The sequence below is a fragment of the Phoxinus phoxinus genome, assembly GCF_949152265.1.
Source record: "Phoxinus phoxinus genome assembly, chromosome: 13".
In the NCBI taxonomy this organism is placed as follows: domain Eukaryota; kingdom Metazoa; phylum Chordata; class Actinopteri; order Cypriniformes; family Leuciscidae; genus Phoxinus; species Phoxinus phoxinus.
The window spans coordinates 19419410-19445110 of record NC_136888.1 but is presented as its reverse complement, the minus strand read 5'-3'; the positions used below and the strand labels follow the sequence as shown (position 1 = coordinate 19445110).

Genomic DNA, 25701 nt, shown 5'->3' with positions numbered 1-25701 from the left:
ATGAAGTGAGGAGGAAAATGAAAGGTGACAGAGTTTGTTGCCTCTCTGGGTTATCTTAGTTTGCACAGTGATGCACTGGTCTGTACATTCAGAGTTTGGAAATTTGTGTTAGAAAACGTTATTTAAACTGGAAAGATAGGCTATTAACACCATTGCAATTAGGAGCATCATGCAATTCTAAAATAGATTCATTTGGTGGGCTGCAGGTGTGATGTGATAAAAGGACCAGCATGTAAGCCTACATTGATCAAGGGTCATTACCCTCACAACATCCTACATGATAAATCCATTAGCCTATGTTTGTACAGTAAATAGTCCAGAATCACTTGCAACTGTAGGGTGCTGGAGGTGTGAAAAGTGTTTAACAGCAGGTGCTAAATGCTTTAAAAAAACAACAACAACACAAATGTGTTTCTGATGTGTGGAAAAAAATAAAAGCAACTTAAGCACTTCAATAGCTGCTGTGCCTATAGCTGAAAAAGGCTCATACTTTCATAGGCTAAAATAGAGTTCCACTTACCTAGCCTTCAATTTCACCACAGAAAATGTAGCACACAGCAGTATGAAAACCGGTTCACACACAGAATTCATTATTTTTCCATCGTGTAAACCTGAACAGGATGTCCTGTTGGGCCGCGTCTCGCGCATAGCTTGCTTTCGCCACGAAAAAAAAAAAAAAAAAAAAAAGTATGCCTAATTGTGATATCGAAAAGACGAGGGAAAATTTCAGAATTGTGAAATTAAAAAGTCGCAATTAGCTACTTTTTTTTATTCCGTGGTGGAAACAAGTTTAACAAGACAAAGGGTCAAGTTACGAAGTTTTAATAAAAACTCGTTGAGCTTTTATTTTTTTCTATGGAAACATGAGCTATGGTATTTTAATGTAGCGCCATCTTTTTAAATAGTGGTTAAGAAATGCATATTTTAAAAGAAATATAACTAAAGAAAAATAAAGTAAAAAAAAAAATGCACATGAGGTTCCTCTATCTTTTCCAACTCAAGTTTCCCTGATTCAATGCTGGTCATTTATTTTCTAAAAACCTTTTACATCTTATTTTGTGTAGGCTAACTAAGTTGTTGTAGGATATGAAACTTTATTTAAACAGTAGCCTACATAGTCCAGCTAAAGAAATAAAAATCCTCAACCAGGCACATTTAGGGCAAGATGGCGCATGGATTGCACGCCAATTTTCTCGCCGTCTGAACAAACTGTTTGGATTAAAGCAATCAGATACACTAAGTGGAAATCTTCACAGAGCATTCCTCTCGACGGTCTCACTACATTGTCTCAAACCTATTTAAAGCGCATCTCCTGATGAAGCCAAGCAATTAGACCCATTCCAGGCTCTCTAAATTCTTCGGTCTCCAGAGCTGCACTCTGCCTGTTTATCATTTCAAATCATGTGGTAATTTTCTGCTCTAAATTATAGGTGCAGCAGATGATTATTACGGCATTGTTTACCAGGCTTCGATGCCTTGGATCAGGCTGATGCTTTCATGCCTCCCTGCTGTTTTCTGCATAGAGGAACAAGACCAAAAGGAAATGGAACAAAAAATAAAAAGACTAGACTTTGTGTCATTGCGTCAATTAAGTGACGCAATCAAATGATAGGAACAATGACTTCCCTTGTGCCAATCAAAACTTATGATTACTGTCGGTCTCTTGACACTACAATAGGAAGCACATAACAATCCAAATGTAGTACATCATGCACTTGTGATGTGCGGAAGTGGACAGGAAGGAAATATATATAAGGGCATGTAAACAAAACAGACTCTGAATAAAGTTTTTCAGACCTCATTCCTAACGGTCACACAATTATAACATGAGAAGTAAATTGTGCAACAATGACCTGCACAAGCACAGCTTGGCTGCACGTGACTCATTCTGTATGTTTTTTCTTCATCTCTCTTTATTCCTCCTCACACAGTCGGTTTTCACTCCTCCATTTTGTCTTCACCACATGCTCCCACACTTCCGACACTCTCACAACCATGATTCATTGCAAGCAGCCACCCCGTTCACATCCTGTCATTCAGTGCCAACAAAGACATAGACCTGTTCCCAGTTCCTCACCCTTCCCCTCACCCCTTTCATGTCATCTTAGATAAGAGCACCGGGCCGCATACTGCGATCGGGAAATTCAATTACCCGTCTGTTACATAAACATTTGTTCAGTAATTCAAACGAATAGTCCTTTGGGTTTCATTAGGCATCTGGCACACGGCATTACTGACATGGTAATGGAGAGTCTTTATCAAGTGAGTGGCACATATTAAAGGTTTGTGACAGGGTGATTAACACAGAAAAAAAAAAGAATGTTGACAAGTGGGGAAAAACCCCACAATAACTTTGTGCTATATTTTGCGTGTGTGCATTTTTAACTCTTGAAAAAACAAAAAGTGGTTAGAGGGAAACAACCATTTTGCATTCATTTGCAGGGAGCATAAGCACAATGTAAACGAATAACCGTGGTTTAAATGTACAGCGAAAACTTGTGTCAGAAACGTGCAGTAGTGATTTCTGAACTTTCATTCTAACTCTAGCAGCAAAAAATTTGTTCATTCCACCATACATGAGCTTATGATAACTGTCCATCATTTCAACTTGCCATTAAAATCGGCACAAGTGTTAGTTACTTTCCAGGATAATATATTATTATGTGCCATACTTGATAAAAAGTAAAAAGAGAATTTGACTAATAAACAATAGATATGTATTAAAAGTGCATCAGATTGAAAGAAAAAGACTATAAAGACTAGTTTGATTTAAAATACAAAAAAGAAAAAAGACATACATTTACATTACAGTAAAATACATTTCCTTCCAGCTCATTTAGCAGTCCTAGTACGAAGACGTTTCTTGATAAGGTTTTCACTCTCTTTCTCCCCTGGATTTCGGCCAATGATCTATAAGAAAGGTCAAATGTCAGCTGTTACTGAGAATGTAATTTTACATTTAAAATAATTGAAAACATGGATATTTATGTATATAAAGTACATTATCACGTCATTAAGATTTTGGGTCAGTAAGATAAAAAAAAAAAAAGAAATTAACAAGTTTAATCAGCAAGGATATTAAATGGCATTAAAGACACATTTTTGCAAAATATTTCCATTTCAAATATGTGACCCTGGACCACAAAACCAGCCATAAGTCGCACGGGTTTATTTGTGGCAATAGCCACCAAAACATTGAATGGGTCAAAATTATCGATTTTTCTTTTATGCCAAAAATCATTAGGATATTAAGTAAAGATCATGACTTGAAGATATTTTGTAAATTTCCTACCTTAAAAATATCAGGTAGGAAATGCAGCACAATCGCCAACAGAAATGGACAACTTTAAAGGTGATTTGATCAATATGTAGATTTTTTTTTTGCACCATAAGATTCCAGATAGTTGATACAAATAGTTGTATCTCGGCCAAATATTGTCCTATCATAACAAACCATACATCAAAAAAACGTAAAACGTATTAATTCCGCTTTCAGATATATATCATCTCAATTTAAAAAACAATTACCCATTACCCATGGTTTTGTGGTCCAGGGTCACATATGGACCACATATTCAAAAGGTTCTTTTGAACCTTAATTTATCAAAGAATCCTGAAAAATAATTTTTTGAATAAAGAATCAAAAAAGCGCAAGAGACTTCTTTAAAAAAAAATCTTACAGACCCCAAACTTTTTTTTTACCATTACAGTACCTGATGGGCCGGTATGTCCATTGGGGAGGAGATTTCTGGTCTGTCATGTTTTCGTTTGGATTTAAACTTTAGAGACATCGTCCCGCTATCAGGGGACTTTCCGCTCATCAATCCCATGATCCTCTTTGCTGAGACAGAGAAAGATTTTGATTGTCAGATAAACAAATAGGATGCCAGAGTAAGACACAGTCTAGAAATTAACTAAAGGGTAATAATGATAGAATAAACCTAATCCTGACCTTTACTTCCAAGAAAGGTGGGAGAGCCCTGAAGAAAATCTCCAATCTTATGGATCGTTTTGTCTTTTTTCCCTCTTTGGTTTGACTCCTGGGAAGTTGAGGGCTATGAGGAGGGAGTTCATCAGTCACTGTAATCACTCAATACTGATAGGATCAGGAATCATGATTCTCCCAATCAAAGTCTTTGAGTGTGTGATGCAGTGACTCTGACTCTGCAGAGCCTTTTTCTCTCTGAACTCCTCTCCATACTTCAACCTTCTACCTGATTTCTACTTTAAAACCGAATTATTTACAGTGGTCTAGACAAGAATCTCAGTATCATATACTGTGAGAGTGATTTCACTGGTCATTATCATAGAATACATTTCTTAATACATTTACTTCAATGTTAAAATGTGTTGTAACTCACCTCTTCCTGATGAGGTGTTAGGCGAGGAGTCATTCTACTCCTTGTATTCCTAATGTTCTCCCTTTCCATCCCATCCTGAGGAATAGCAAAGTGCAAGAGTAAGCAAATATTTTGGAGTTGGGAAGGCTAACATAAATGCTTTGGTTTCTTTTAGGCCTGTTTCACACATTTTGTGTCTGCGAAGCGTGAGCAAAACAACAACAGCAGGCTTGTTTTGCGCTTCCACACTAACAGTGTTTCTGCTGTGTAACAGATCAATGACTCTACAGAAAAAGTGATTTCTGGCTTACAAGATTAAATATTTATTGTAGTAAACCCTATTATTTTGTAAAATGGTTATTGGAAGTGAGGATGAGGATGGACATCAGATTTAGAACTACTGATTTTTATACAATACCGTTCAAATATTTAGGGTCAGAAAGATTTTGTGTTTAATTCAGCAAGCATGCATTAATTGATCCAAAGCGACAGTCAAATATTTATTATATGGTTACCAGTCAATTCTCTTCAAATAAATGCTGTTCTTTTGAACTTTCTATTTTAAAGAATCCTGACAAAATTCATCACTGTTTCCACAAAAAAAGTGATATATATTATAACATAAATAATTAAGCTGAAATTGAAATATATATTAAAATAGAAAACAGTTATTTGAAATACTATTTCACAATTTTACAGTTTTAACAGTATTCTTAATCAAATAATTGCAGCCTTGAGCATAAAGACTACTAAAAAAAAAAAAAAAAAAAAAAATCTTACAAACATTTGAACAGTAGTTTACATACAAAATGGTCATACATCTACACTGGACCCAAACCCCAAAGTGTAGCTATAAATTGAATTCAGTCAAATATACGGAATAAAAGGGTTTGTTCCAATCATGTGAAAATGATTGCCTGCATAAATTGCAGAAAATGTGCTGTTAACCTCAAAATTAACATGTGCAGTAGCCTACACACACCACAGACAGTGAAACAGGCCTTAGTTGAATCTTAATATTTGGCTGTGATTGGTCATATAAGATGTGATGGATGTTATGATGATCACTGATGAGCTAGTTAAGGAAAAAACAATTACCCAGTCACCGTGGTTAATTAACCCTCTGCTGATGATCAGGTCAGCAGGCAATTTTACAATGCTAAATGCATCTGGAGAAACACACAGCACTGAGTATCTAAATAATCTGAATCTTTAATCCCTACTGACAAAACACAAATTGGTTTCAGGTCAGCTGGAAAGAGTGACGGTTTAATTCTTGACACTCAAAAGAGCACAAACCCCTGAGGATTAGTTGACAGATCTAGTGCCAAGAGTGCAGTGTATTAAAGCATCTTTAATAAGACAGCAGAGCATCTGTCCGATCCCTCTTTTATACACGCAAGAACAAATGCTACGTGAAAAATATTCAAATCTGTAGAATAAATAAATGATTCAGTCTGAAAGACTTCTAAGTCTCTCTCCAGTGACTCATCAGTTTCAGTCTCTTCCTTTCTCTCACTCCAACCATTCTGCATTCTCCCTCCATCACTCCCTTCCTGTCACTATCTCTCTCTCTCTAGACAACAAGATTGCATCTGTGACATTGCATGTGACAGCCAATGCCACGCTCGTAACACCCGCCAGCCTAAACGGGGCGGATCTCTGTCTGTCACACCTGTCACCTGCTCTCCGACTGGCAAGCTCGCATTAAAAGCAGACTAATGCCCTGACTCCCAGGAACCTGCCAAGTCATTCACCGTTCAATCGCATCGCAGGGAAACAAACTGACTGAAAATCAAGACTGATGGCTTGTTCTGAAGTCAGGTGCTGGTGTTTCCCTGCCGTGAAATGGGAAAGTGTAATTACAATAATTTAGAGGTGTCGAGGGTGAACGTATCACACGATTACAATGATTTCCCCCAATTATATGTGAAAAGTCATGACCTTGAGGATTTTATGGGTGAATGATGAATTATAGGTCTATTTTAAGTTCTACAGAGCATTATCTCCCAAAGCATTTGTCATTTATGCATCATGAAAAAAAAAAAAAAAAAAAAGCCCTGCCACCGAGGGCATGGACAGCTCTTACAGACAATATCACCATAATGGATCTGTAAAACCACATAGCAAAACCCACTCCATTTACACACCCACCTCGATAGGAATGTTATTATTTCTTTGATGCATCAAAGGCTTCAGGGATAATGACTCAAAAGCTGCATTTCTACCATCAGGAACTCTAACCAAATGGCCTGGATAAGATGGTCACAAAAACTTTATTAGGAACTTTAAAGGGTTAAGAAGGTAAAGAATTAAAGGATTAAAAAAACAAGCTCTGCCAGTATCTTATTTAATGGGACACTTGCATCACACAGACTTGCTCAAATTAATTTGGTGTGGAGGAAAATTTCAGAGGGCAAAAAAGAAATCACATAATTTATGGATTTATACTTCTAATCTCCAGCTCTGTGGGTTAACCTGACGAAATGAACATGACCCTTAGTGCCTTGGCTCTGTGAATGTCTGGTTCCAGACCATTAGGAGTCCCGAAGGTGGAACAGCTGTTGAAGTAGGATTAAACAGGAAGAGGGTACCTGAGGACTGGGTTCAGAGAAAGCTTTCTTTTTCACCACGCTGCTCCTGCCTCCTTTCTGCTTCAAGTGAATAGAAGCGCCATAAAATGGTTTGTGCCATTCAATTACAAAACTCTCCAACAATTAGCAGCTACAGAGCATGAGGGAGCGTGACTCTGTTGCCAGGGGCAACCGGCGTGAGAGCACAAGATTCTTTGACAATAAGAGGTCACTTATTTCGAGTGAAGAGCATTCTTTCAGAGTGCAACTACATCTTCACTGCAGTGTTTTGAGAGAATAGCACAACCTACCTAGACTACAGACTCTGTGCATGGCTAACTTTTTTAAGTGTTATAATAAAATGTTAACACCCTGTTTAGTCAGCATTTATGGTCGATTTGTATTTGTGCATTGGTAATCCCTCTGTCTGAACCACACAATTAAATTTCAATAAACAGGTTTTAAAAATCTATAAACCTATTGTGTATTCTATAATTATTGTTATAGCTCCCAGAGCAAGTATCCGCAAGTGTTTAAGTTGCCTGGAGAGAGTGTGAGGTTAGGCCAAGGCACACTCAACCACACACATAAATATATTCTCATGCTCAGAACTTTATGCTTAATAGGACTGCCTTTTTCTTGCCCACGCACAATGAACACTGATCGTTAAGTGTAAGTGAGCAAAATTAGAGCCTTGTTAATGAGTAATTAGGACAATTAAAGGGATACTACTGGCTGTGCAGATTAGGTCAGCAGCAGATGGTCAATGGATTTTATATTAAAAAAATAATAATTTAAAAACAATTAAGGTTTTAAAGTAAATTAAAGTAAAAAATCAACTAGAGAGAAAGAGGAGTTAACTTTGTGTGATAAATCTGAACTAACATTCTACAAAATTCCCCATGATTTTAAGGCTAGAAATCAAAAAGATTAGACATTTTCGCTCAAGCACAAGATGATTGCAGGTCATTCCAGTCACAGCACTTCATATCACTTTATGTGAACTAAGAACCATTTTCTAAACCCCCCCTCCATCGGATTCATTTCTCACCTTCTCAATCTCCCCGCTCTTCCTCTTGCGAGTAGGTCGGGAGATTTTAACAGTAACGGTGGAGTCCTCTCCCTGCCGCTTGAGAGCGAAACGATCCGGCTGCAGAGGGCTGAAGGAAATTTCCAGCTCAGGCCGTGGAAACCTGGAATGTCTGCCTGTTTCCGTGGAGATCACTGATGAATCTAGCACCAGCGGACAGCTAGCGGTCGAAGTCTGCGATATGAAGATTATTATCATCAACTTGATAATCAATGGACTGAGAAATATGTGCATTTATATATCTATCACTTTTAACCCTTTTTATAAAAAATTAGCAAACACAACAAATTAATCTAACGAGATGTAACACGAGAGGTGCCACAACAAGTAAACGAATGAAATCTCACTAAAATGTGTAAATAAAAGATCTAATGGCAAGGCTGTCCGAACTGACACGGGATGGCCATTATTGTTAAGTGGCCAATCAAGCACAACCATTGGCCAAATGCTGATAACCTAAAGAAGCCAAATATCAGCCTGGATGGATGATATAATGGTCTGTAGATTTGAGACAACATTTGTGAACACATTAATTATCATGAAATAACAGTGAACAATATTTTAACAGGTTCAAAAGTTTGGGGTCAGTTTTTTAAATTTTTGAAAGAAGTCTCTTATGCTCACCAAGGCTGCATGTATTTGATAAAAATACAGAAAAACTGTAATATTGTGAATTATTATTATACTTAAAAAAAAAAACTTTAAAATATATATATATATTTTAATTTATTTCTGTGATGCAAAGCTGAATTTTCAGCATAATTTCTCCAGTCTTCAGTGTCACATGATCCTTCAGAAATAATTCTAATATGCTGCTCAAGAAACATCTAAAATTATTATTATCAATTTTGAAAACAATTGAGCTGCTTAATATTTTTGTGGAAATTGAGAATTTTTTTCAGGTTTCTTTGATGAATAGAAAGATCAAAAGAACAGCATTTATTTAAATTAGAAATATGTTGCAACAAATTACTTTATTGCACTTTATTTAAAGGTAGGGTAGGTCAGAATTGTCTAAAAAAAACTTTTATTCAAATTTGTTTAAACTGTCTTTATATACCAATGCATAATTAAAATGTAAGTACTCTGATAAAAAGAGTATAAAAATCGAGTGACTCTAGACCGTTTAATCTTCATTAAACACAGCTCATTAATTCCATTCACTCCCACCTAAAAACGGGTGCGCGACTGCGCGCACGTGGGCAGAGCCAGTAATAACGGCGGTAGTCATGGCGACGGAGAGTGACAGTCGCACAAGCCAATCCTGTGATTCGTCCCGAATGGAAATAATGAGCTGTGTTTAATGAAGATTAAACGGTCTAGAGTCACTCGATTTTTATACTCTTTTTATCAGAGTACTTACATTTTAATTATGCATTGATATATATAGAAAGTTTAATCAAATTTGGTAAAAAGTTTTTATATAAATCCTACCTACCCTACCTTTAATTGTTAGTTCATAATACTATTCCTTGTTTTTGGTCACACTTTAAATTAGGATCCGGTTCTCACCATTAACTAGCTATTACCGGTAACTACGTTTGCCTCAAATAACACCTAATTACTGCTTATTAATTCTTAGTAAAGTAAGTTTGTTAAGTTTAGTTATTGGGTAGGATTAAGATATGTAGAATATGGTCATGCAGAATAAGACACTAATGTATTATGCATGCTAATAAGCAACAAGTTAATAGTGATAATTGGACCCTAAAATAAAGTGTTATCCAATTTTATCTTGTTACTGACAGATGAATCGTTTAAAACTAAGAGACATTAATATGCAGGTCTGTTTTAGAATTGTCAAAATAATTCAATCTGCTAAATGCATAAAACAGGTATCAACTAAATTAAAAGCTAAAATAACAAATAGAACAGAAGGTAATTGTGAGTGATTCACCATTTTCACAATGATAACACAATGATTTCATGAATGATAACCAGGTAGGGTGTATTTCTGTTTTACCTGACTGGTAACAGATCCTCTGTTTCTGCTCGTGTTTTTGAGTGTACTGGTGTCCAGAGGCTTCACATCAGACAATTCTTCTTCCATCGTCTAGCACAACAATTAAGAGACAGTCAATAAACATTCCTCACTCACTATATAATTACCCAACTCAATTTAATTACACAGCCATGTCTAATAAACAACAAATATTACCAGAGGTTGGTACAAATATAGATTGAAAGCTCCCTGAATGATTACAAGAGTTCAAATCAGTTTGGGCAGACGATTCTTTGGAAGGCATTGATGTACTGTACCAAGAAGTAGAAAGTAACAAAGGCCAGTTTCTATTCTGACTATAATTATACAATCCATATAAAAGCTCAATTCATACGAATTCATACGACAGTTCCTCCTAGCATACAGTGAACTCAGCTCATCTGAGGTGAATTATATAAAATAAAAACGATTGTTTGAAGGACAACACACTTTACTTAGCAGTGTGTTTTGTACAAATGCCAACATTCAGAATAAAGCCACTTCAGTCTTTTGACAGTGATTATATTTGTCATATGCAGACTTTAATGAATCATCAAAGTTAACGGGTGAATTGGCAGTAATAAAACACGTGTTTCTGACCTGGGTTGATGAGTTTCTGCGAAGTCTGCCGTCCATGACACTGACACTGAGCCGTTCCTTCAGTTTCTGGATCTCTGCGTCCTTTGCAGTCAGCTCTGCCTGCAGTGCCTCGGTCCTGCTGTCCTCAGTGACCTCCTAAGAGTGTTAAAATATCACTTTATGTAAGGAAAAATTTATGAAGGAATGAATTATACAACAATATAGCAAACAATCAATTGGTAAACCAGCTATTAGTTTAGCTTTTGCTGTTTATCTTTTTTCAGAAACTACTTTTTACTATTGTTGACAATTATAAGGTTCTGCGTGTATACATCACATCCAGATGATAGACACATAGGCTACATTATTAAGCCTCCATATTATTAAAAAATTCTGACGGGACAGAGATCCCATTCAGCTTTAGTCCAGCTAAAAATAACTTCTGAATTGTGTCATTTTTATTAGATTTGCTTGGCTTCAAAAGAGCTGTATGGCTCTTTGAAGTTCTGCTGATGTGAGTGATATGACACTGTAATGCTGTAAACAAATCTGGACTGCCTCATAGTCGAACAGTTAATAGGAAATTAATATTGTCATTCAGTGTAACAGATATATTTAAAACAAAAATAACGACTTCATTCAACTATTAATTTTCTTCCGTGTGGGCCTCTGAGTGAGTTCACGTAGTGTAACAGCGCAGCGCTTCTGTGTTGTACGTCACACGCATCACGCATGACCAGCATCGACCAATAGTGAGCCTACGTTCTAGTAAAGTCGTTATATTTGTTTGTTTTTTCGCACAAAAAGTATTCTCGTCGCTTGATAAACTTATGGTTGAGCCACTGTAGTCACATGGACTATTTTAAACATTTTCTTTATTAACTTTCTGGGCCGGCAAGTTTCGATCCCATAGAAGCCTATGGAGGAGTGATCCAGCTCTCAGATTTAATCAAAAATATTCATTTGTGTTCCGAAGATGAACGCAAGTCTTACAGGTTTGGAACAACATGAGGGTGAGTAATTAATGACAGAATTTTCATTTTTGGGTGAACTAACCCTTTAATGCATTCTAGCTGTAATAAATATGTATTTATTTCAAAAGAAAAATTCTTACTGATCCAATTTTTTTTAAAGAGTTTGTGTAGATGGTGAGATCTGTAACTGACACTGACCTCTGGTGTTTGGGGAGTGTTACTGGACTGTAGGATCTTGATCTGTTGGTCTTTCTCTGCATTGGACATGATAAGTTTCTTCAGCTGAACTTCCAGAGCAGAGACAAGTGTGTCTCTCTCTTTTCTCCAGCTTTCCATCTCTTCATCACGAGCAGCAAGACATGCAGCCAGAGACTCCTAATTGACATGTATCAAGAGAGTCATTCTCTCTTTAACTAAAATACTTGTCTGATATTGTCTCTGGAAACTCACACTGCTCTTTACCATTTCAGCCTGTTGGCGGGCATGCCGTTCTCGATCATCAGCGAATCGTCTCATGTCCTGGTTTCTCCTCTCCTCAGCCTCTTTAGCCTGACCAATCAGAGCCAACTTCTCCTCCATCCACTTCCTGCGCTCTGCCTGGTGCTTCTCATTGGCCAGCTACAAACATGAATACCGAACAACCACACTATAAGACCATAAGCACACATTTTTTCTTACAGTTGAAGAGAAATTGAGAAAACTTTTGGACACCAGACCTGCAAGCTCTCCTGGGCCTGAGTGGTCTGTTGTTTGGCTTGTAAAACGTCATCAGAGATCGGTCTAGAATCACTCCTGTTCCTCTGTTCAGGGAGCGTTGCTCTCAACCTCACCAATTCTGAAAATAAATACAGTGATGTCAAAAATCTGAGACCATACTGAAAAAACGGGGATTCAATATCTACCATGAATTCATAAATATAAAGGTTTTTAATTTAAACCATATTTTTGTATGATGAACAAGTATAAGAAATATTTAAGATTGTGCACTTATTCTAGGTCACAATCAAATCTCATTTTTGACATTGGTCATGTGAACTCTCGTACAGATGCTCTTGTTTCCATAGAACAAGATGATCTTTCAACCACATCAAACCATTATTGAGAACATAATTAAATGTTACGGTCAATAAAGCTAAATGAGGACACACCAAATACTAGTATAGTTCAGAAATTGTTGAAATGTTAATTTTTCTATTAAACTTTAACTTGATTTAAATTGTTACCTAAAATGTGAACTTTCTTATTTATTTATTTTTTATAATTATTACATTAGAACAAGCAACGCTGAAATACATTTTTCATATACACATTCAACTATTTTTCTGTGTATAATCCTTTTTTAATTGTATTATGTATTATTACAGTACATAAATGTATCATGAATGCAATATTGTCCATGTAATCATACCCTGAGTGAGCTCATTTATCTGAGTCTCTCTGTTGTCCAGCTCCAGGTCCAGCTGTGTCTGTGTTTCCTCCTGTTCTGTCAGAGCTAAACGCATGTTTTCAATAACATGCTCACGCTCTTGCAAATCTGCAGAGACCATCAACAAAAATTTACATTCATTACTGTGTTGCCACACATTTAATTAAGCACTTAAAAATAAATTACATCCATTATTGCTCACACTCACACAGATACATGGAAGTAAACAAACAATACCTTTACATGCTTTCTGATAGAGCAGCAGATTCGCATTTGACTTAGATTCAGAGGATCGTTCCTGTTTTAGAAGAAAGAGAAAATATTCAAGTCAATCAATTTCAGTAAATGTTTCCCTCTTTGTGGTTTTAGGTATTCATCGCTGGCTGGGGCTTACAGCTTTCAGCTGGTTGATGATGCGGTCCCTGTTGGCGATCTCATTCTGAAGCTGCGCTTTAATCTTTTCTAGATCACTGAGCTTCAGTCGTAGAGATTTCTCAGAATCTCGCATGGAGGAGATCTATATCAAACAACATATGGAGTTTTAGCACAGGTCAGCAACAGTTAGATTCGATTCAATTCAATCTCTGCTCTGACACGTTTCAGCCCGGGCAGTAAAGACGCTTGAATGAGTGAAGAGTGAGTTCTCACCTCCTTCTGGACCTGTTGAATCTGTTTCTTCGAGTCACCAAGTTTTTCCCGAAGATCAGATGAATCATCTTCCCTTCTGCGTAGATCAACAGCCAGACTGCTCATTTTACACTCGATAGTTTTAATCTCCTCCTTTAACCTGAGAGATGAAAAACCACATACACACAAAATGAATAACAATAAAAAATAAAAAATCTGAGACAAAGTTATTGATAAATTGTTGTCTGATTAATTGGCCAGGTTTTGGCCAGTATTCTTGGACAATTAAGAGATTTCTTTTTGCCTTATCTTTCCATTTTGGTTAGTTCCAGATTCTCATTTTCAACTAATGGATTGTATTATATATGGGTATTTTATTACCCACCCTGCTCTCTAGATATTGGCATCAGCTAATGAAAAATCTATGTTGTTCAACTAGTTAAAAACTTAAAAAATAGACCATCAATCTGACAGAATAGTCTACACATAATCCCCGTTACGAATATACTTGTCTTTTCATGCTTATTCAGAAAGAACAAACAAACAAACAACAAAAAGGCTTTCAACTGGGATGATAATTAATCTAACAAAAGCAGCAATCTTGAGCACAAAACTTTCTCAAACCATTTAATGCTTTCCTGATCACTTAGTAATCAAACAAATCATCACTGTTTATACAAAAGCTGCTAATGCCTAACAACACCATTAAAGTCAGTTCCAAAGACATAAATCTTTGTTTTACAAGGAATCAACATTAAAAGCAATTTATTTAAATTCTAAGAAACATTTACAGGTGAACTGTCTGATTTCTGCACCACTAGTGGTAGCAGTCCTAATATAATAATAATTTATTTGTATTTTACATATTTTTTTAAATCTACCATTCTAAAGTTTGTAAGAAGTCTCTTATGCTTACCCAAGGGTGCATTTATTTGATGAAAACTAATATATATATATATATATATAAAAACAGTAAAACTGTGAAACATTAAAACAACTGTTTTCTATTTTAATGTGTAAATGTTTTATTTCTATGATGGCAAAGCTGATTAACAGTTATTATTCCAGTCTTCCGTATCAACTGATCATCCAGAAATAATTGTAATATTATTGGAAAATAGTTGCGCTACTTGACATTTTTGTGGAAACCATGACACTTTTTTTGTCAGGATTCTTTGAAGAATGAAAAGTTCAAAAACAGCATTAATTTAAAATGTAACAATGTAAAGGTCTTTACTGTCATTTTTGACTAATTTAATGCATCATTGCTGAATGGCAAGTATTCATTTCTTTTAACTTTTGAATGGTATTGGATATAAATAAAAAATGTGCAAAATACAAAAATAATGAATTATATGTTTGGAAACAGTAATGAAATTGGACTTATTTTGTATGGTGGTTTAATGTTACTTGTGTTTTAGGAAACTGTATTATAGTTCAAGAGGAAAATAACTGACCGGTTAATCTCTTCTTGTTTCTTCTGTAGATCTGCATCTTTCTGAGCGATGGCCTCCTCTGCCACAGCCAGCAGCTCTCTCCTTCTCTCCACCTCCCTCCTGCGCGCCTCTTGCACCGCTTGTGTCTCCTCCTCCTCCAGACGATCCTGTGCTTCCTTCAGTCTCTTCTGCAAAACTGAAAGCTGAGCCTCCTTTGATGCTAGGGATTTCTCCCTCTGTGCAAGTTCAGCCTCCTTTTCAGACAGCATGTTTATTTCACTATCGATCTCCCTGCTTTTAGATCCAAGAGTGTTAGGGTTTGTCAGCCCCACCTCCCCATCTTTAGACAAAAGAGCCGTATCTTTCTCTGCCTTTTTCTGAAGGGATCCGATCTTCTTCTCTAGTTCAGCTTTGACACCACGAAGGGTGGCAACCTCGGCCTGCAGGTCAGAGTTGACTTTTTTTAGGTCATCACAGTCAGCTGATATATTTTTAGACTGAAGCAAAGCAAAGGATTCAGCCTCCTGTTTTAGTAGTGTAATTTCCTGTTCAAGAGTCAAGATGTGTTTGCTCTTTTCTCCCAGTTCCTGATCTTGCGTAGCCATTTGTGAATTGGCAGCTGAAAGTTCTTGAAACACACCTTTCAAAAGTTCTGTAGTGTTGGTATAACTAGACACAACTTCTTCCTTCAAATTCCTGCAATCCATTGCCGTTGTCATACGTTTGGTTTCCAAAGATGTCTGACAAAGCTTCTCTGATGGACTATGTTCCTGTGAATTTCTCTCTTCCAGTTTAGACTTCAGATCTTGTATGCACACTTCTAATGTGTGGCATTCCTGCTCCAGTTCTGTGATCTGCTTGTCTTTTTGTTTGGAGTCAGCAAGGCAACACTCCAGCTGACCTTTGACCTCAAGAAGGGCGGAGTCTTGAGACTCATTATCTGCAACATCATCTTGGACTTTAAAGTCCTCCAGGGGACCTATGAAGAATGAAGAGCTTTGAAAATACTTAAAAGGCATATATAAAATGTGTAAATCTTGTGAAGTGTCTGTGACATGCAATAATACAATATTTATGTGTGCTTAATATAAATAGTTTTAATTTAAATATTGCTTCAGCATTAAAAAATAGTTTGGTACAACCAGGTATTTAAAATGTATTGCTACTGGCGTAGCACCAAAGCCAGTAATTATTTAATCTAAATTGCACTAGTCTCTACTTACACATGGGGCGTAAAATTAATTTTCATTTTGATTTCATTCTGAAGATGAAAGAGGGGCATTTAAATGTGAAATCACTCAGTCTTGAGAGCCTCCCATTTATGCACAGGAAACACCTCATGAGTCTGGGATGCTTTCATACTATAATTACATTTCTTTTACTCTCATTCTTATTTATATTAAAGTGAAGCATCCTTTGCCCCCCTTATATGGCTTACAGTGCTTTTAATTTTGTGCAATGCTCTCCATGTGTAAAATGAATACGCTTCTTTATTCAGTTGAGCTCATAAAAACAATACACTTCACAGAAGTACTTTGAGATACAGGGCTTATCATGCACTGTGGTAACTTTTTCTAAAAAAAAAAACAAAAAAACATTTATAATGATTATTTCTTTATGCTTGAGAGCCTTTTTCGACTGTGGAGGTATCGTCGTCCTTTGACCCGATTCTCTCGGCCGGCCCCTCTGGTTGTGACAAAAGCTGGGAGGCACTTTTCAGCACCTGGGACGGAGTCTATACCTTTCTTGAGTGGGGGCTGTCCATCAAGCCCCTCCCCTTCCTGGCGCCGCTTTCTGGTTTCAGTCCGGGCGCTGGGCCGCTGCTCTGAGCAGGTACAATTGTTTTTAAGTTGGATGATCTCCTTTTTGATGGAGTCAATTTGAGTTTTCTAGATATCCACAACAAAAGAGAAGAAAAGAAAAAGCTACAATTTGAATCAGGTAGGAACTATATTAAAGGAACAGTTCACCCAAAATTCTGTCATCGCTTTCTCATCCGTATGTCGTTCTAAACCAATATTTTACTTGTTTTGAGGAAAAATTATTTTAGATTGCATATAGATATTTTCTACACAACGGTTTATTGTGACAATGGGCTGTCAAGCTCCAAATAGGATCAACACCATAAAAGGATGAGTTAATAATGACAGAATTTTTCTTTGGGACAAAATATAGTTTTAACCATTACCAAAAGACACACTACTGTTCAAAAGTTTGTCTTTTTTATATTTTGTATTAATACTTTTAATTTATTCACCTTTATGCATTTATAACATTATAAAATATTTCCATTTCACATAAAGGTTGTTCTTTTGAACTTTATATTCAAAGAATCCTGGGGGCAAATCAGCATATTACCAAATCAGCATATTAGAATGGTTTCTGAAGGATAGTGTGACACTGAACTTTAGAATAATGGTTGCTGAAAATTCACTTTTGCTTTCACAGGAATAAATTACATTTTAAAATATATTAAACTAGAAAACAGTTAACTGCTCAAATTAAGCAATATTTCACAATTTTCCTTTTTTTTTTTTATCAAATAAATGCAGGCTTGGTGAGCATAAGAGACTACTTTCAAAATCATACCGACCCCAAACTTTTGAAAGGTAGTGTACATCCAATTCATTTGAACATTGGAAAACAATGCCTAGATGTTCACACTCACATCCTGATCCATGTTTTCTACATGTTGGTCAAGAGCTGTCTGGAGTTTAGAAACCATCTCATCCTTCTGTCTGCACATTTCACTCAGATCCCATTCCCTTTGCCTATGGCTCTCCAGAGCCTAAAAGCAACAGAACAAGCCAGAGCTTCACTATAATTTTTTTTTTTTTTTTTTTACAATTTCTGAAGAAAAAAAATGCTGCTTGCTTATGCAAAACCCGCAGTGATGCATAGCATAACCTCACAGTCTAGACTTCATATTGCGTGTTAAAAAGGCAGAGGCATTTTACAATGTCAGTTTTACCTTCTTAACCTCCTTCAGTTCATCTGACATTTGGCTCTGGGTTTCCAGCTCTGTGAGGGAGTATGGGGCTTGATGTTAGATCAAGTGATTAGGAAGCCTGGTAAGTTGGAGTATGAACACTAAGCAAGTGTATTGTGGTTACAGTTTTACAATAAAAGCATCTGCGTCTCATAATACAGGGTTCCCACACTTTCTGGCCAATGAATTTCCATGACTTTTCCAATTACTTTTTTTCTTTTTTGTCTCACAAAAAGCATTTTCTTGCTGAAGAATGTTATAAAAATGTAAACCTTTTAAGACTTAAACTTTTGGAAGGGAATTTTTTTTTTTTAATTCCCTGAAATTTTCAGATTCTCCAGAACAGTGGGAACCCTAAATTGAGAAAAGTATTTATCAAACAAGGGGTAGGGGATGCACAGCATATTTCTGTGGAAGTTTGCAGGTGGAGATTTGGTGTATGTCAGCTCATCTGCAATGTTTTCTCACCCTTTGATTTGAGTGACAGCTGATTCTCAGTTTCACTGAGCAGTTCTGAAAGTTCTTTGACCTTTTTCTCAAGGTCATGCAGCTTTGTAGAGACTCTAGGGTCAGAGGTCACCAAGCAAGACTGGGCAACCTGGGCATCCTGTCTGATTTCTGCCAAGTCACTGCTCATAGAGTCAAGCATGCCGTCTAGAGAGACATGGTTCTCCTCCTACACACAAATTCACAACTACAATTACTATTCCCAAATTAAATATGATCATCTTTCAAATAAAGTATTTATATAAACTTGAATATAGATTCTGAAAGCATATCAGAACCTCTGATTTTGTCACAGCTGAAACCATGCTGTCGTCCTCCACAGCTGTTTTTCCCACCAAGTTTTTGAGAATCTCCAGTCTCCTTTCACACCGTTCCTCAATCAGCTCCCTCTCTCTGGATATGCGCTCACTAAAATAGAAAAAGACACAGAAAGCCGTCAGGGTCATCATAAAGCAGGACCTGTAATTTGTTATAATTACACATAATTGAACACGGAAGCCTGTGATCTCTGACCTGTAATCTTCATGCATCTGGGAAATCAGCTCAGAGAACTCTTTTGTAACCTCATCTCGAACATGTGCCTCGAGAGCTAAGTGTTCTGCTTTCTCCTTCCTCAACTGCTGCTGAATCCCCTCTATAAACTGCAGCTGGGCCTTTACATACGAACACAAAACATATTAATGCAGAAACCTCATTGTTAAACAAACATAAAAACATGCAGCAAAAATAATTCTTAAAAACATCTTGTGTGATGCTTGTTGAAGTTGATTTTGACAAAACCTAAAAATTACCATAGATGTGACTTACTGTGTAAGGTGCCAAAACTCACCTCATAAACCTCTTTATCAAGCAGCACAGTCTCTTTCCCTTCTTCCTCAGCGTCCAGTATGGTGTCCTCCATTTCACTCCCCTCTTCATCCTCCCCCTCCTCAGTGTCAGAATCTTCCTGGACATCCTCGAGGCTGGTGTCCCATCGTACCAGCGAGCTGCGTCGCATTTCCCGTCGATCAACGTTGTTGATGATGAAGGACACCTCTCTGGCACTCCTTTTCACCACTACTGGAACGCTCTTAGTGGTGATGACCACCACCTGAAAAACAAGACAGAACTGACCATAACACAACTACAAGTACACTTTCAGCAGAGAAATAAATAAAAATTCAGCAGTTTGAGTAATGTCAAGAAACTTGACAAACAAACATGATGGGAAACCAATAAAATGGTCCAAACGTGTACACTGTGTAGAATACAGCCCTTTTAAAGGGATATTTCAACCCAAAATGAAAATTGATTACTCATGTCATTTCAAACCCATGAGCCCGTTCATCTTCACAACAAATACAACCAAGATAGTTTTAATGAAACCTAGGGGTGGGAATCTTTTACCATCTCACGATTCAATTCGATTCCGAGGCCACGATTCGATTCAAAATCGATTTTCGATTCAAAAAGATTTTCGATTCAAAACGATTCGATTCGATTATCATGTAGAACACAACCGGTGAAGACAAAAAAAACATCTATATTTCTCAGTCAGACACAGTAACTTAAAGAATAACAAGTTATGAAAATAAAGTGCTTCTTTCTAAATGAATAATAGTCCTTCCCCTAAGCTACATGGCGATGAAGCAGCGATAGACCGAGTTTTTTTCTTTTTTTCTTTTTTGCCCTCTCGGAGTTGGCAGGGAGTTTCGTGAAGCACTGCAGTGTGTGTTGGTCTGCAGCTGGCGGCTGACTGTACGTTCACACCGCCACCGACTTGATCTGCAAAAAAGCTATAGCCGCCCTGTCAAGGACGCTTGTCAAAAAGTACGGGGAATCTTGTTGACCCTTTGGCCGCTCTGACGTAGCAGCATTCACAATGAAATGTAAACAGAAAAAACAAGCAATGCATTCGGCAGTTTAGGATATCGCACAAGATTTGTCAACACAGAAAACGTTTCATCACTGGAGAGTTTTTTTCCGACACCATCGTATTAATTGATTTTGATTAATATGCGCGGCCGGAGAGAGAGAGAGCAGACAGCGCTCGGGTGAGTGCGCGCGCGCGGCCGGCTCTCTCTCTCTGCTCGTTCTTATGCCCTGTCAAGCGTGCCCTGTTAAACTGACAGGACTTAAAACACATGCAAATGGTAGGAACGAAAGATCTCCCTCTCATCCATTTGCTTCCTTTTTGTTTTAGTGATTTGCCGCTCACGTCCCGTATAGGCTAGTTACAAAAATGGAGGCGAACAGCCAGCTGATTTTATTTATTTATTAAATCGATTCTTGGACATTTCAGATCGATTCTGAATCGTTGCAAATGAGAATCTAGATTCTTCTGTGAATCGATTTTTTTGGCACACCCCTAATGAAACCTGAGATTTCTGTCCCTCCATTAAAAGTCTACTCTACATCACACTTTGACGCTCTTCATTAACTTTTTGAAGCATTAAAGTTTTGGAATGGACTTTCAATCGAGGGACTGAAATCACAATAACATTAAAAATTCGAAGATGAATGAAAGTCGCGGGTGGAATGACACGAGGGTGAGTAATTAATGACATAATTTTCATTTATGGAAGAATTCATGCTTTAATGAGTGAGAAAGACATATTAGGACATTACATACCTTTTGAGCTACGGCGGAGAACTTGAGCACATTGAGTGTCTCATCATACATGGAGGCGCACTGGTTGATGTTTACGATCATACAGGCTTTGCCCCGGCCCGTAAAGTAACCCTGCAGATAGTGAGTGAGTTTGCTCTCTCTGAATGGAACGTGCTGTCTAAAAGGACAAAATAAGTGATTAAAAGACAAAGAAAAGGGAGAATAAAAGAAAAGAAAAAGGCACAAGCATACTTGGTCTGCTGGTTATTTCTGAGTGCATTGATGCATTTTCCCAGGCTGAGCAGAGATGTGTTGATGTTTCCCGCCTCTTTCAGCCGTTCACCTTTATTTTGTGTTTTAGCACATCGCTCCGATCCAGCCAGATCACACAGTGCCAGCCTGGAACCAGAGAACAGACTTTTACAAAACATTCTGAAACACAACACAAACAGCCTGCAGAGAACTCAGATCAGAACACACAGACTCACTCGCTGACTGACTCCACTCTGGGTATTCCCACATCCTCCACCTTTAGGATCCGGACAGAGAAAATACTGTGGCTAAAAATCAAACAAAGAGGGACATGGTCAGAAAAACAGATCCATACAGAATCCACCACATTTAAACATAAGCACCAGGAAGGAATGTGTACCTCCTGCTAGAGAGCAGGTTGAGTTTAGTGCTGGAGATGCTCTGATTCCTTTTCCCCAGTTTCATCACTTTTAAGGCTTCTTCAGCACTGCTCACCTGAACCCATTTCTGATCTGGAAAAATAAATAAAAAAAAGTTATGAGCAACAACGCAATCTGCATAGGCTACATACAGTTTTCTTAATCAACCAACTGAATCACCCATGGAAATGCTTAATTTTTTCTTGTTGCTCTAGCACCAGCAGCTGGCCAGTTTTAGCTATTACACATTATTTCCAAAAAAAAAAGAAAAAAAAAGAAAAAGAAAAGTCAGTCCACTACATTCAAATGAATTTGGAATGATTTAATGAAGAAATGTTGCAACGTAATACTGCAGTGTCTCACTCCTGTAGCTCAAACAGTACATGGCAATAGAAAGGCCAATGTCATGAGTTAGATTCCTAGGGAGTGCATGAACTGATAAAATGGATTACAAAATAATAAAGGTGAAATGTAAATGAAGACGCACATTATTGGATTCCCATCCCAGCCTTACAAGCTGGATTAATTTTGTTGTTACATGCAAAACTTTATTATATCAGATTATCAGGGTTCATCTTTAACTTGGATGTGTAGTGTGGTTAAAAAGATCAATATGATTTATGCAATACTAAACAATATGGTATGTGAGTTTATTGTTGTTTTGTTGGTAAACTGGAGAAAAATGAAGTGCAATTCAAGAAATGTCCACTAGGGGGGAATCAAAGGCTGCAGGCAGCAGCTGACACAAACTATGTTGTGCGTCACAGCCAATACAGCTTGACGCACAGACAACAACGAGTCTGTGTCTTCTCATTTATTAATGTCAATTTCCCCCTTTTCCAGGGGTGCAACAGATGCACCATGATCTCCATCTTAACAGAAGCAGGTGCTCCTTTACCTTTGATGAATGAGTTTCCTTTGACGTCTTGACAAAGGCGGAGGTTGGTTCTCCGTGAAGAATTGCTCGCATGCTGTTCTAGCAAGTCGTGGATGTTCTCATTGTAGATCTCGCAGAACGAGACCCATATAGAAAACTTAGTGTGCATGTCCATATCCACAGCCAAACTCCTCTCATTCGTTGATGAGCTTATATCAAAGAGAGTGGAACCATCTAACAGGCAACCAGAAAATTGTTTCAGCCAGACAAACAATATAAACAGACTGCCAAGCACAACCTTAGAGATGTGCACACTAGCTGAAAAATTCTCTCTTTACCTTCAAGATCAGACTGAGAGCTATGGCAAGACTTCTGCGCATCAGTCTAAAGAGAAGATTAAATCTAAAGATTCAGTCAAATGAACACTCCTGTAAAAACTAAGGGTGTTTAACTTATTATGACATTACTGTACCTCTTTGAAAAGCTTGAGCAGGTTGCGTTTTCCAGCTGCTTCCTCATTTTGCTGCTCTTTGGTGAGTCTGATGAAATCCTGGCACCTTTGGGGTTTCAAGCACATCTGAGTGAAGATGCGTCCATCCAGACTACTGAAGATCATGTTGAGGGAACGAGGCAAGATCCCTGGATCTGTATCTGGACCTAATACATAAACACGATCAGGACATTATGCTTAAATTTGAATATTTTACAAAAGCAAAGCACTGTTAAATTTAGAATGAAAAGGAAAGTCACCCCATCTATTTTCTAAAGGCATCTTAATGATCTTATTGCTAATAATCCATGAGTATGTTTCTTTTTTACAAACTCATAATTTTTCATCAAAATGTCATAGCCCATTCAGTGAAACGACAGAATTCTCACTGATGGAGTAGTATACCCGACTTAAAGGGTTGTTAGTTCACCCAAAAATGAAAATTGTGTCATTAAACTCACCCTCATGTTGTTCCACACCCATAAGACACGTGTTCTTATGAAATCCGAGAGCTTTCAGTCCCTCAATTGGGAGCAATGCAATATACATATTCAAGGTCCAGAACGATAGGAAAGACATCAAGAAGTTGTTCCGTGAACGCGCTTTTGATAATATTTCTATGTAAATATAGAGGTAAATTTAGGTTTTTTTGCGCCAACAAAGCACTTGCGTCGCTTCATAAAATTGAGGTTAAACCAATCGAGTCACATGGATTACTTTAATGATGTCTTTCCTATCGTTCTGGACCTTGAATGTGTAAATTGCATTGATCCCAATGGAGGGACTGAAAGCTCTTGGATTTCATAAAAAATATCTTAATTTAATTTTACATGAACGAAGGTCTACTTATCTTACAGTAGACCACAAGCTTGCATTCAGATCTGTCTATATTCAACCAACAACCAGATATAACCAAGTCCTCGCCTCGCTTTTTTATTTTCAATACGGACAAAATTATCTGTCGCCACTTCAGTTTCATTGTGCTTTTAAATCACCAAGGTCATCAATACAGACCCTACTTTACAAGGTTGTTCTGATCAAAACAGATCTTCATTTATTGACCCAAATACACATTCCTGGCCTTTTTGCGAAACATTCATTAGGTGCACGGTGCTTCAATGAAAATAAAATCTTTGTAATCTTTTTATTAAAATGTAGTAAATTTTACCTCTTTTTAGAAAATAATTAAGTCTGTCAATGCAATAACATAAAATATACAAACCTAAAAATGTGAAGGTCTTCCCAGCATTGGTGACACCGTATGTAAAGACCAGAGAATTGTGTCCCTCTATAACATCCTTTACAAGACCCTTCACTGTGCCATCAAACATATCCTTCTGTGTAGTGTCTGGACCATAAACCTAAAAATACCACACAATAATATAAACATTGCATGTCATGCATTAACAAGTTATAACCCTGACTCAAGACAGAGCAGTATTTCCAAACAGAAGAGAATTTTATTTACAAAGATAAATTTGTTTGTCAAAAAAACACTGGCTCACACAATCAGTCACGATCTAGAGACTGTGTGTGCTGATGGATCAGCTTGCCTGAGAGAACTGGAAACGATGAGCAGTAACTGGCACTGATTTATCACTGAGCCTGGCAGAGAGAGATGATCGTGGAGCTTTGAGAAGCACAGTCTCTGGAGGCTGAATGGCCACACATTCCTTCAAAAACACAGGGAGAAGGCACACTATATCAAAACACTTCTACATGAGGGTTTGCATTTTAGGGGTCCTTGAAATATCCCTGAAACATTAATTTTCACCTGTGATTCTCCATGCACCATCTCAGCTGCTGAAAATGGTCTTATTCTAAGATACACCTTCAAATGTTCCTTCTCCAGGTCAGACGGGTCCTACAAAAGAAACATCAAGGCTCCAACCATTTCAGTTGACCATCATACATTTATGAACAGAAAGGCCGTCTGTCATCTTACCCGGAAATCCGAACACTCGCTGAACTCGGAGGACAGATTTCTCCTTAGATCTTCCACAACCATCATCTGCGGTCTTGCCGGGTCATCCTTTAGCCCTGACTCCATCATTCTGCTCTAATTAAGAAACATTTAAGAAGACATAAAATAGGAAAATGAAATAACAGCCTCTGATATGTCCACCCTTTTATCACATCTGATGGTAATAAGACCCTTTGACATTTTAAAGATCCTACTTATTTGTATATTTTCTCAGTTATCTTACGTACATTTTAACAGACAATTTAACGTTACACAACTTTTACAGATATTGTATAAGTACGTTAAGTTAAATCTGTGGAAAAAATGACACCAGGACCCTCCCAAACTCACAACCTCAGACGTTCACTGAATAAAAACAGCAAATAAGAACAGGTCAGCAAAGCATGCGCATTAAAACAAGTTAATTTAGTTGACTTACAGGGCTGTCAAAGGATAAAGTGTGTGCTATATTGTGTTTGACTTCGTTACTGTGTTTTATTTGTGTTGTCTCATCTCCCAAACTGTCGCGCGTACTTATTTTCAAATTCCACCAATCGGATAAGCAAGAGGAGCAGCAAAGGCTGCTGG

General features: G+C 37.4%; 1 protein-coding gene across 2 annotated transcripts; it reads right to left on the bottom strand.

Moving 5' to 3' along the window:
- Positions 1–1523: 1523 nt before the first annotated feature.
- Positions 1524–25659, bottom strand: kif20ba (kinesin family member 20Ba). 2 transcript variants are annotated; one of them, XM_079632053.1, is made up of 35 exons: positions 25553–25659; positions 25096–25209; positions 24925–25014; positions 24704–24823; positions 24373–24511; positions 23133–23317; positions 22999–23044; positions 22682–22894; positions 21765–21876; positions 21601–21672; positions 21365–21511; positions 21134–21290; positions 19352–19612; positions 19036–19175; positions 18801–18930; positions 18484–18691; positions 17998–18047; positions 17695–17814; positions 16768–16915; positions 15048–16005; positions 13612–13750; positions 13358–13480; positions 13201–13261; positions 12946–13071; positions 12254–12372; positions 12000–12155; positions 11736–11912; positions 10585–10719; positions 9967–10056; positions 7965–8177; positions 6935–6991; positions 4362–4436; positions 3953–4055; positions 3714–3841; positions 1630–2910 (listed from the first exon to the last, which is right to left on the bottom strand). In XM_079632053.1, exons 2-35 carry the CDS (start codon positions 25201–25203, stop codon positions 2833–2835), a joined length of 5184 nt encoding a protein of 1727 aa, XP_079488179.1. In that variant the 5' UTR covers positions 25204–25209; positions 25553–25659; the 3' UTR covers positions 1630–2832. The 2 variants fall into 2 exon arrangements, with proteins under 2 accessions (XP_079488180.1, XP_079488179.1); XM_079632054.1 differs by lacking the exon at positions 6935–6991 and having other exon boundaries at positions 1524–2910.
- Between the last annotated feature and the right edge of the window lie 42 nt (positions 25660–25701).